This window comes from Peromyscus eremicus, chromosome 3, assembly GCF_949786415.1.
Source record: "Peromyscus eremicus chromosome 3, PerEre_H2_v1, whole genome shotgun sequence".
Taxonomy (NCBI): Eukaryota; Metazoa; Chordata; class Mammalia; order Rodentia; family Cricetidae; genus Peromyscus; species Peromyscus eremicus.
In genome coordinates, this window is record NC_081418.1 from 30968395 (window position 1) to 30981568 (window position 13174).

Genomic DNA, 13174 nt, shown 5'->3' on the forward strand with positions numbered 1-13174 from the left:
ATTTTTCGAGTCCTCCCCAAACTTTTAAATGCCCCTCAGTTTATTCCTCTCATTAGAACTTAACGTATGACCATTTTGAGGCAAGAGAGGAGTTCCTTTTTATCAATAAACAACTAATTTAAATTATTTTAACAAACTGAATTTTCTAGAGATTGAATTCCCATGTAAATGTATACTTTTTCCTTCCTCCTCTCTCTCTCTCTCTCTCTCTCTCTCTCTCTCTCTCTCTCTCTCTCTCTCTCTTTCTCTCTCGTTTGTTTTGTTTGACATGGGGTCTCGCTATGTAGACCACAGTTGCTTTGAACTGATGCTGACTTCATTGCCTCTGCCTCTCCGGTGTGGAGATCCATCACAGGCATGCACCCCCAGGCCTGGCTAAACACGCGCTTTTGTTTGGAACTTTACCAGAAGTCATTCACCATTTCAGGAAAACCACCTCACTGTATCTGAGTCAACACTATGGTAGGCTTGGATCAGGATTCTCTTGCAACTGCATTTATAGAAATGCTATGAGTAAGTGCAATTGGACATCAAGTTCATCATATCTTCCAGTAAACATACATCAAAGGAAATTCATATTTTCTCTATTTTTCTTTTATTGAAAACAGTTTTTTTCAGACAATATATTCTAATGATAGTCTCCCCTGACGTAACTCCTCCAAGATCTTCTCCACTTACTATGTTACTTTTCTATTAGATATCAGAAATTTATAGTGCAATCGATGGAGATTTTTACTTTTTTTAAACTTTTTACTTTAATATAGCATACTTAAACTTCCAATTATCCATAATGTCACTGGCAGGTTAGCTAAGCACAACAGAAATACTTTATGAGCATAAGAAATAGGATTTGATTAGAATTTAAACCACTGACTGTGCCGTGTAAGTGCCTTTATAATTCAGACTCCAATTCTGCAGAAGATATCCACTTGATCATTAGGGAACCTTTGCCTGTACTCTTCCAGTTGGAAATATTGCAATTAAATTAAAGAAAATGCATGTGCTTTTTAAAACATAAAAACAAAGAATCTGCAAAGTGTTCAAACATTTACGTAAGCAGCGGGAGGGTGCACAGGGTCAGTGCATCCTGCATGTTAATACAGAACAGAAAAACATAGAATGGCAAGCTGGAGCCCTGCGTTTCCATTTGGTTTCAAGAGGTGACTGCGTTTTGGAACAGGGGCACACATGGTAGTACTATATTCTCCATGTGGAACAGAACAGACAATAGTCACAACCAAACTATGCAAATGTCCACTTAGCAAAGCTTCTAATGATAAAAGCTGTAGCTCCACCTCAATGCTGGCTTGCAAATGATACAACCAGACTCCCAGTTTATGGGGAAATTGCTCTTGGTCACTGAACTAATGGTAAATAATATACCTTCTGCATCAGTTTCCAGTATGTGAAATTCAGGAACTGCTTCCGTTCCCGCTTGGGACCAAGTTCTCACTTCCATCCAGCTGGGCACACCCCTGTACAGGGCACACCCCTGTCCATCCTATGTGCCCATCTACCATCCCTACCTCCCTTCTTCCTCATAAAAGTTCTTGTCACAGGCAGCAATCAGCTGAATTTTTACATTTTTACAGATTCTCACATGTACAATAATATTTCTAGGACAAAGTTTCAGGAAATAATACTTAATGAAATAAGATAAACCCATGCTTTCTATGTAATAATTACAGCTCTATTTGTCAAATAACAGAACCAAGATATATCTGATTACATACAAGTGACTAGCAAAGAGGGAAAAAAAAAACCAAAACCAAACTGAAACTTACAGTTGACTAATATACCAAAGCAAGTCAAGATGTAGAAGTTCCAATCAGAAAACTGCATTGAGACAGTTTAACATTATTTCAAAAGTAAAGTGTAATTGAGGCATTTGAAATATTCTTTGTAAGCTATGATAGAAATATTTTTAAGTTACTGAAAACTCTGAGAAAAATAATTTGAAGATATGAACATTATCATTTTAACTCTGAGTTTCTGAAAATGAAAAGTATCACTCATGACTTACATAGGAAGTAAAAGATATATTATCAGTAATATTTTTATGAATGATTCTATTAATTATTCCCCACAACTATTATACACATACAAGACACCAAAGTACCAATTTTCTAAAATTGTATGTGTAAGGTCAAATAAATATGTGATACATGCAAGGATTACTGATTAACACAGTAGACTTCTCAAATCTCCCATTTTCAATGGTGTATTCTCATCTCAAAACCCATATGACTTGTTTGTCTTGTGTAGGTTCTCGGTTGATGTTTTGAGTGAGGAGCATACATTTGCCTAATGTAACATTTTAAATGCAGTTGATTCAAAAATTAAGAAGAAAAGTACCTCTGCCTTTGCCCTCTGAGAAATGATAAGGACACACTCCCAGAATGTTCTTACCCGCAGGGCCTCAATGACTAAGTCTCTGGCTTCGAGTTCCCCTTCCATCACACTGAGGAGCATCCGAAGCTCCGACTTGCTGAGGTTATCCACATCAAAATCTTTTTTCTGGAATGAAAATTGAAAAATGGAGTCAGTACAAAACCATTCCTGGAAGAGTGATGTATATCCAGAAGCCAAACATGTTGACTACAAAATATCCATCTCAAATACTGGAAAGAGGAAGCCAGCAGTTCCCAGGGGCTCACTGGCCAGCCAGTCTAGCCTTGACAAACTTCAAGCCAATGAAACCACGTCTTTACAACAGGAGGAGTCGTAATGTCTGAAGAATGATACCCAAGATTGTTCTCTGGTCTCCATATGAATGTATACATACATGTACATTCACACACTTACCCCTAAATAAACATCCATGTGCATACATACAAAAGAGAGCAATAAGAATAGACCTGAACAACCTAGAGATCATTTCTATCCACTGTATTAGAGTATACTTATGCTTGGCCTTCTAGAAAGAGAAAATCATGTCATGCTATTTCTGCAAATCTCTCCTCAAAGGGGATGTAGTTTTCTGCCTGCCTAAACATCTGGACTTAGAATCTCTTCAAATTATGCAGCACAAATTTTAAAAGTCCCTGGAGTCTATGTCAAAACAGGCCTGGACTTGGGATGGTGGCTAGTTTTGAGGGTAACAAGAAAACACAGATGTATTCCTTGGAGGGTCCCTGACATAGTGGCTCCTGGGAGGCTATTATAAATTCCAGGACATCCAATAATAACAGGTCTTGTTTACAGAACACTCTACAGCAGAGGCTACCAGCTGGCAGTCTATACCCAAATCTGGCCTACAGATGTGTTACTTGGGCCATGAAGCAATGTTCCACCTTTCATTCAGCCAACATTAGAAAACCTGAAAATACTAAAATTTCAGAATTCTGTCTTCTCTTCAAGTCAGATATCTGGGCATTCTCAGATTTACGTTGCCGTAGGCAAGAATCCAGAGTCAAATACCAATTAACCCTTTCTAATGAATACATTCTTCACATTGCCATCTCTTCCTCATTTACACATACACACACAGATATAGTTTTAATCAGCCTGAACCATCGCCCATATATAGTTATTTTGACTTGAGGTCAGGTGACATTGTAACCATGCTACAGAGATAAATAAACCTATGTAGCTTCTTGCTCTTCTATAAGGAAGTGAAGATATGGTTCAAAGGGTAGCAAACTAGGCTTCTTAGAAACCTAGGTACATCACAAGGAGTCTGTACAAGGCCCGTGGTGGCCCTGTTCCATACCCCATGCTCTTCTAGCCCTATCATTTCTTTTTCTTTTCTTTTTCTTCTCTAGATTTGTTTTATTTTGTGTGTATGAATGTTTTGCCTGCATGTATGTCTGTGTCCCACATGCATGCTTGGTGCCTGAGGAGATGGTGAACCTCCATGTGGCGGCTGGGAATTGAACCCTGGTCCTTTGCAACAACAGAAAGTGCTCTTAACCACTGAACCAACTCTCCAGGCCCTCGTTTTTTGTTTGTTTGTTTGTTTGTTTTTTGTTTTTTCCAACAGCCTTCCCTGGTGACTACTTCCTAGCTCTCAGTTATGTTTGCACAGATAACCAGGTGACTCTAAATTCTTGTCCTTAACCAACCTGTTTCTTTATGACTTCTACATGGAGGTTTTCTGACATTCATTTTATGGCTGGAACTGAGAGAGGATCAATCAGAAAGCTAATAGCCAGGATCGGATTAGTGCAGAGTCTGAGGTCCCCTGCAAAATTCTCATGGTCTCTCCACTCTGTGCAGACACTCTTGATAAACACATTCACTCCCTAGCTCACTGAGACAATCTAGTTCATTACCAAATGTCTCATGTCACCTAAGCTCAGAAGTTGTTCTTCAAGACATTCCAGAATTCAACTGCACATTTCTGTAGCACTGGTGTTTTCCAAAGTGTTCTCAAAGAACCGAGTTTAACCCATAGGACACCATCACCTCTGTTTTTAGTTGAAGAAACAATCCAGGAGTGTGAAAACATACACAGATCTTGCAACTAGTAAAAATTAAACCAGGATGCTCCCGCTGTGCCTGTGCCTGGCTTGTCTGTGAGTGTGGTACACAGCACCAACATTCCAGAATGGGCTGTGTGAACATCAGATAAAATGGGTGCTGTAGTGGGTAGCCATTCCAGCTTTGATTTGGAAGTTCCAACCCCCATTGAGGCTTTGGTAACTGACAATATTTGATAACCATTCCTTTGTATATAGTCTTGTATTAGGTTAGAACCTTCTTATTTAGACAAAAGGGGGAGATGTAGTAGGTAGCCATTCCAGCTTTGATCTGGAAGTTCCAACCTCCATTGAGGCTTCTGTAACTGTCATGCCTACAAGGCGAGGCCAAGAGAGGACCCTGAAGACCCGAGATCCGGATGGGCCAGCTCTCTTGGTTCCTGGACCCTGGAAATTGGAGGTAGACCAAGCAGAGTTCTCCAGAGAACACTGCTGGACTGCACTACACCTTTCCCAGACCCTGTTACCTATCCCTTCATTTGTAAGTTACCCCACAAAATAAACCTCCCTTTTAACTATGTGGAGTGGCCTTAATAATTTCACCAATAGGGTGCCTTCTATCAATCAGTGAATGAGAAATGGCTTGGCATTTAAGTGTCTAGCACCAGACTATCTCTATGAATACACAGAAGCAAGCACAGCAAACTCCACGACTTCAGGGACTGTCACAAGACATGACCAGAACCAGTCATATCTCATTCCCAAGAAGCCTTTAGTAAGGAGAACCATGATTTACAGTGGAAAGAAACTAGACCCAGATAGCTCTCCAAAGAAAGCTTCTTAAACATTCTTCCTAGTTAAATGGCTTCTTTTTACACACACATGAAACAGAGCAGTTATTGGCAAGGCAGATCCTAAGGATGGGGAGAGCAAAATAAACCTACAGCAGACCTTAGGGTGTGTAGGAAAACTATTGCCCAGTAGGCCACTGTAGAGATGCTCCCAGTAAGTGGTAAAGTCCAATATTCCATTGGGAATCCTGTTTCCACTAACAGAGCATTATCACACGCAGTTATATAATCCAGTGGTTCTCAAACTTCAGCATGAGGATGGAACACATGAGACTTGTTCTTAAAACACAGCAGGGCTCCACTCCTAAAATTTGACTCAGGGAAGGTGGGGGTGGGTATGAATTTGCCTAACAAGTTCCTGCTGAGGTGAAGGATGGAGCCCACTTTGAGAAGCATTTCATCAAGCGATCTGTTTTCTCAGCCACACACTGAAAACCCTAACACCTATTCTTCTATTCAGTTCTTCTGAGGACTGCACAAGAACATATGCATAAAATTAGGCACGGAGTATAGATGAGCAGTTGCTATTAATAATCGAGATGTTTTGTGGAGAGAGGAACAGGGTACTGCCTAAATGTCTATTTCTGTTTTTAACTCTACCAACCCAAGTTCAATAAACTCAGTTTATTGACTATGATGAAAACTAGACTTTTAAGCTGGCTTTCCTCACTGCGACTACAATTCCTGTGTGCTTCAGAGGACACTGTTTTATTAATGCTGCTGCTGCTGCTGCTGCTCATTCTAAAGATTTTAATTAATTGTGTGTTTTATCGTTCTTGTTCCTATGAAGCCTCGTGTGCAAAGCACTCTGCTAAGGACTAATAAATTATAGAAGGCAGTGCCAAGGTTCTGATTCATGTGAAGAGTTAGGAGGCTTGCACTGCCTCCTGCTGTGGGATGGTCTGTATGTCAAGTGTGTTGCTGATTGGTCAGTAAATAAATCACTGATTGGCCATTGGCTAGGCAGGAAGTATAGGCGGGACTAACAGAGAAGAGAATTGAGGGAACAGGAAGGGAAGAGAGCGACGGCCTGGAGCCGCCGCCAGGAGAAGGAAGATGTAAGGTACCGGTAAGCCATGAGCCACGTGGCAAAGTAAAGATTAATAGAAATGGGCTAAATATAAGAGTAAGAGCTAGACAATGACAGGCCTGAGCTAATGGCCAAGCAGTTTAAATAATATAAGAGTTTGTGTGTTTATTTTGTAAGTGGGCTCTGGAACTGGCGGGACTTGGTGGCGGGAGCTGGAGAGAAATTCTCCAGCAACAAATGGCGTCCAACGTGGTGGCAAGAGTTTCCACCTAAAAACTTAGAAAAAGGATTCTAAAACGGAACTAAAAAACAGCTTCCTAATTGTCTCTCTCAAATGAGCGGCAGCTGCCGGTTTGAGCTACTGGCGGGTTCCTAGCGTGCGCTCTCGACCTGCAGTATGGTGGGAATGAGGCCTCTGCAAGTAGCACATTAAACTGTGTGGTGAATTTAGCCTTTGCTAGTACAAAACAAAAAAAGAGGTTTCTGGGCTACACGCTACTTTGGTAAAAGTGTAGACCCACTATTTCTGAGAGTTATGGCTCCCAGAGCTGGTGGAAAGCGGACCGCCGCCATGTTGGGAAGCTGAAGTGGGCGGAGCCAGCAGCCACTGCGCCATTTCAGGCTTAGAAGGCTGCAGTTTAAAGCAATAGGCTCACGCTAATATAAAAAAAAAGCCACATAAAGATGGCTACCACACAAAGAATCTGGATTATGTTCTCTTTGATATTCGTAACTGCAGAAAAACATTTGATTGTAAAAGCTGTTGAGTTATGCCAAAATGTATATTTTAAAGGTACCTTGACTTCAAAATTTGGATATAAGGATATGTTGCTTTGGAAAAGAGTCTCTGCTCTTGTTTCCACAGAAAGCCAGAGACTATGGATTTGTTCCAGATTAAGATACATCAGGTTTGACCAGCCAAGACCCCCTGAAAGGTCTCCAATGACACCATGGCCCAGATGACTCAACATCCAGAATGGTTCCAAGGCAACTGGCTCAGACGATACAGCCTCATGGACTACTCCATGATCCTAAAATTTTCTTCGTGTCCCCATAAGATACAGCGCCCCCCTCCAGCAGGAAGTAGTAAGAGAAGCTACGCCCAAATTCCCAAATATACCAAGCTGGCTTTAGAGATGGAATTGGCTAACTCCCCCTCTAAACCCAGACATATTGCTCAAAAAAAAAAAAAAATGGTTAAGAGATTCTTGTGTCCCAAATCAGAAGAGCCCTCTGGTGTGGGACAGAGAAAAAACAATATTTTTATTTAAATCAGGTTGATTATAAATACAATCTCTTTCTAAAACAAAAAGGGGGATAGTTTAGATATGATAGGATGAAAGGGTAGATTAATGAACCTACTTTGAAAGAGTAACAACTTGTTTAAAATGTTTTACATTGCTATAGATTTTAGTTTATTGATACAAATTTAAACTTAATTTTGTTATACTGTATATATATATTTCTATTCTTGTTTGAGGTATTATGTTTATGTAACTCATTTAAAATTGTAATGGATAATTAAAAAATAGATTAATAGTTAGTCATCTATGATAATATTTGTAGCCATGTTAGTTAAGTCTTCTAGGTATACATAGATATATTTCAGATAGATAGGTAGTCTTCAAACACTTCAAAGACCTACAGAATATGGCATTTAAAATGTTTTAAAAATTTAGACTTTCTGGACAGTGAGACATGTCTGCTCCTGACAGCACCGATTTACTTCAGAGAGGAGGATGGGCATCGAAGACACTCCATACGGAGTTTATCTTCACCTTGACAAAAATAGCCATTTGGGCAAGAAACTGTTCTTGCCTGGACTGTCTGATCAACTGGACATGCAGGACCCATACAAAGGTGACCACTGAACTTTGCTTGACAAAATGGTCCTTCAGGTTCCTGCTTTGCAGAGAAAACTGCCAGACATTCTACAGGACACAGAGAAAAGTGAATAAGAGACTCTAGGCCTGTGGGCTGAAGACAGATGCCCCAACTTTACAAGAGAACTTTGAATGACTGTCCAGGCTGCCAGCTGTCTCTGTCTACCCTACAAGACTCCTAAAAGTTGCTTATATCCTTCTCCATTTCTCAGGTAGTAGTATATCCTTCTGAGGTCTTTGATGTGGTTAAAGACTAGATACTTACAATTTTCCTTAGTTATAATAAAAGATAAGTTAGATATAAAACCTTAAACTTACAAATATAAGATAGATAGGATCTCTTCTTTAATATTGTAACTATAATTCTTGCTTGATAATTGTTTTGTTATATGTAATTTTACTATGTTAAAGTTAAAACCTTCCTTTTTAAGAAAAGAAAAGGGGAAGTGCTGTGGGATGGTCTGTATGTCAAGTGTGTTGCTGATTGGTCAGTAAATAAATCACTGATTGGCCATTGGCTAGGCAGGAAGTATAGGCGGGACTAACAGAGAAGAGAATTGAGGGAACAGGAAGGGAAGAGAGCGACGGCCTGGAGCCGCCGCCAGGAGAAGGAAGATGTAAGGTACCGGTAAGCCATGAGCCACGTGGCAAAGTAAAGATTAATAGAAATGGGCTAAATATAAGAGTAAGAGCTAGACAATGACAGGCCTGAGCTAATGGCCAAGCAGTTTAAATAATATAAGAGTTTGTGTGTTTATTTTGTAAGTGGGCTCTGGAACTGGCGGGACTTGGTGGCGGGAGCTGGAGAGAAATTCTCCAGCAACAGCCTCCATCCTCAGCGTCACGACATGTGACCTGCAACTGGCTCTCCTATTTGTCTATGTATCATGTCGATAAAAAGGAAATTCACTAAAGCGGGAAAACACTGCTACAAGTGTTCTTGCAGAACCACAAATGCACCATGCAGAATGTTAAAAAAAAAAAAAGTCTTCTACCACCAAGCATTAAGTGATCTATTATTCTGAACATACAGTGCATCTGTCTTCTCTCCTTGACTACATAGAGCTCCATCCCTGCTTCCTCAGGAAAACATCACCAACGCTTGCTTCCAACAATAAAATTCCAGGACTATTTTCAGATTGCTATTTTCTAGTACCTGATTCTTCCATACTTATTCTAGTGACATAGGGGGAAAGAAAGTACATGAAAATATGGTGGAGCTCTAAAGACCTCCAACAATTTCATAAGTAAAAAGAGCTCTCGTGCTTCTTACTAAAAAATAAAATACAAAGGTGAGCAAGCTCATAAGCCACCACTGGGGAAGGAAGTGTAGGAGTGTTGGGTGTGGGGTAATAAAACTAAACGTGTACAACAAAACTTTGTTACTGTACATGCTGATTAAAATATATTCATATACATATATACACATATACACACATATGCCGATATTACACATATATAAAATGATATTAAGAGTCAGTCACCTTTAAATGGAAAAAAAGAAAGGAGGAAGTACTTTTACTTCTGAGGTAAACTCCAGGTTCTATGTATGCAAGCTAGTGTTTTACTGTGGGGGTTTCACATTCAGGGTGCCATGTGTGGAGGTCCAGCTCCCACCTTTTTTGAAGGGTTCTTAGGTGGAGGAGAGAGAAATTAAGAAATGATAGACAGAGAGAACTAAACCATGAGAAGAAAGACAGAGACACAGGATAGCTTCAGGACGACCTGGATTAATACCCAACAGCCTCAAAGGTTTATTGAAAAGGCTTTGTATAACATGCCAAAAGGAGAGGCAAAAGACCTCCCCCTTACAACATCAAAGCACACTGTACAGCTAAGTGTAGACCCTTCCAAACACCTGGTAAACACACCTGTGACCAAATCATCTCATGCAGCCCCGCTGGGTAAAGCAAGCTCAGATTCTCTGACCCTGAGTAAGTTCTCACTAAGAAACCTCTGTGGGCTTCCACACTTTACCACTGACCTATATCCCAAGCTTTCCTTTTACTTTCCATTTTGAAAAAATACCTCACTGAGTTGGCCAGGTCAGCCTTGAACTCACTCTGTAGCCCATGAACATCTTGAACTTGCAATCCTCCTGCCTCAGTCTTGTAAGTAGCTGAGATTACAATCATGACCCTTGTGGTGGTTTGATTGGGTATGGCTCCCACAGACTCATGGGTTTGAATGCTTGGCCCAAAGAGAGTTACACTATTAGGAGGTGTGGACTTGTTGGAGTAGGTGGCCTTATTGTGGGAAGTGTGTCACTGTGGAGGCGGGATTTGAGGTCTTATATGCTCAAGCCATGCCGAGTGTGACAGTTCACTTTCTGTTGCCTACAGAACTCTCAGTTCCTTCTCCAGCACCATGTCTACCTGCACATTGCCATGCTTCCTGTCATGATAATAATGAACTAAACCTACGAAACTGTAAGTTACCCCCAATTAAATGTTTTCCTTTATGAGAGTTGCCATGGTCCTGGTGTCTCTCCACAGCAATAGAAACCCTAACTAAGACAACCCATTAGCTCTGGGGGGTGGAAGAGGGGAGAGAAACAAAGAAAGCCTGCTGATGTTTTTTCACTTGAAGTGGCTTTGATCTCATATACCTACAGGACAAAGAACTCAGAGATGAAAAAATTATTAATATGTCTTGGTTGAAGACTAAAATGAATTATCCTACATCTTATGATATTTATTTGAAAACTAACATGATAATCTAATTTTTCAAAAGAAGACGGATGACAGAAAATATTGCTATCCACATCATAACAACATTAAGATCTTCGGAGCAGTGATGAAGACAAGAAGATTGTCCCCCCAAATACCAAGAGAAACACGTTCAGACTATGCTTCACCACTGAACCCCACTTCCCAATGTAAAAAAAAAAAAACATGAAACAAACAAACAAACAAATCCAGGTTACACTCTTTCGATGACATAATGGAAATGAAAATTATAATGAAGCCAACAAGAAGATGAAACTGCTCGGTCAGACCAAGCTCATTGATCAGAAAAGTCCCATATACAGGAAACTCACTGTTCTGAACATCTACTGTATAAGAATTTGACAGAGCCCAGTCAAAGAGAGAAAGCATTTGTCAGGATATAACAAGTCACATTTGTTAATTTATGGTACACTGATATATACTTATGAAGAAAAGCTGCTTACTGGCTTGCTCTCAGGCTCACAGTTAGCTACCTTTCTTATACAGTCTACATCTACCTGTCTATGGATTGCACCTCCCACAGTTAGCTGTGCCCTTCTACATCAGTTATCCATTAAGAACATGCCTCATAGATATGGCCACAGGCCGATCTGACCAGGCCAGTTCCTCTACTGAAGTTCCCTTTCCCAGGTGACTACAGGTTTGTGTCAAGTTGACAGCTGAAGCTAACCATAACAGTTGCCAAAAACCTTGCAGGGCATATTCTGAGCTACAGGGGCTGAAGTGTCCCTCAAATGTTTGCCCAAACACATCAGTCATGTTAGTGATCCTTAAAGAAAATGTAATCAAACACACAGCCGGTCATTTTGTTTGGCTCTCCCTTCAACATCAAGTTCCCACTTTCCAGTTAAAACCCATGTGATCAATGCCTTTGTCAACATATGTAGGAGGCTATCTGAGAAAGAAGAGGTCTTGTAAAGGCCACAGATAGGAACACAGATGGGTGAATGGCCAAGTGAACAGTCACCAAAGAAGGACAAGTCGCTCTGTTTGGTTCTCAGACTTCTTGTAAGTAAGAGAGGGTGCTGGACTTAGGAATCTCTAAACTGGGTTATTAGACTAAGTGGTCTCTAAAATCTCTTCAAATGGCTTGCTTTCATGTGCCATTAGGGTAACTGGATTACTGGACTGAAAAAATTTATGTTTTTTCCTTGGGACTAAAAGCTTTTGAGTAGTACTTGAGGCAAATGGATTTTGCCTCTTTGCTTCAAAGTTAGAGAAATATATTTTTCCTAGTTTAATACTTTGTGCTAAGAACTAATTGCATGCAGAACTCTGTAGGCAAGCAAGAGTTTCTTTGAAGATCAATAAAGGCTAAACAGAAGGGAAATCAATGAAATATCTTGAAACTTCAAAATCTTGAAGGCTGTATCAACATAAATAAAAATAAAAATTAAGTGCAACTTTCTAATTATTTTGTGTATGGATTTAGTCAATTATAAGAGTTCTCAAGGGGATAAAAAAGTATGTGGTTCTCAGGACATCAACCTACTTTTAAATCTCCATGCAGGTGTGTTAGCTCATTCCTTGGTCTAAACACTTGGGAAGTTGAAGCCAGGTTGCTAAAAGTCTGAAGACAACTTGGCCAGGGCTACGGTGAGATCCTGTCAGAACAACAGAAAGAAAGACAAGAAAAGAAGAAAGACAGACGAGATGGCAGAGTAGGATGGGGGAGTGCAAGTGTATCACAGAGGAGAAGAGAGGGGAGAGGAAGGAATAGGAGGAGAAGGGAGGGAAGGGCTGGAGAGGGGAAGCAAGCGAGGAGAAAGAATCTTGAGCTTGCTCTTGCTGTTTCCAACCCTCCTTTCCCATCCCCCTCATTTGGTTCCTGTCTTTCTTCAGCAATCAGGCCTACCTTCATGTTTGTATGCTCTTGTAGACTCCAGAAATTTTTTTTCCCTTCTCAGTTCAGTTTAAGAGTCTGCTACATTTTCTCATGTGGCAATTAATCATATCCTGCTTTGTGCATTTCCCCAAAGTATTAAACTCATCATTAGAAAATCTATTTCCTCACCCTTACTAGCTGTCAAGACAGCAAGAATATTACATCTTCACATGCTTTTACCTAACATGCCTCCTCCATGCAGCATAAAGGAGAAGGCATGCTATGGTATCAGGTGCGAAATTACCGCGGCTCCAGGGGCAACTAGGACATAATTTCTACTCTAGGGGCTCTAAGTAGATGCACCTTCCATCAGTCACTTGGAGTAACCCACACTAGGCAAGCAACTAAGGAAGCTCCTAGGACTTGCTAAGAGCT

At 40.4% G+C, this 13174-nt stretch overlaps 1 protein-coding gene across 1 annotated transcript in view; it reads right to left on the reverse strand.

Moving 5' to 3' along the window:
- Cttnbp2 (cortactin binding protein 2) overlaps positions 1-13174 on the reverse strand; it is a 158859-nt gene that overhangs the window by 139522 nt on the left and 6163 nt on the right. Inside the window, exon 2 of the mRNA XM_059257414.1 lies at positions 2410-2517. Within this exon, the coding sequence (XP_059113397.1) occupies positions 2410-2517 (108 nt within the window). The remainder of the gene's footprint in view (positions 1-2409; positions 2518-13174) is intronic.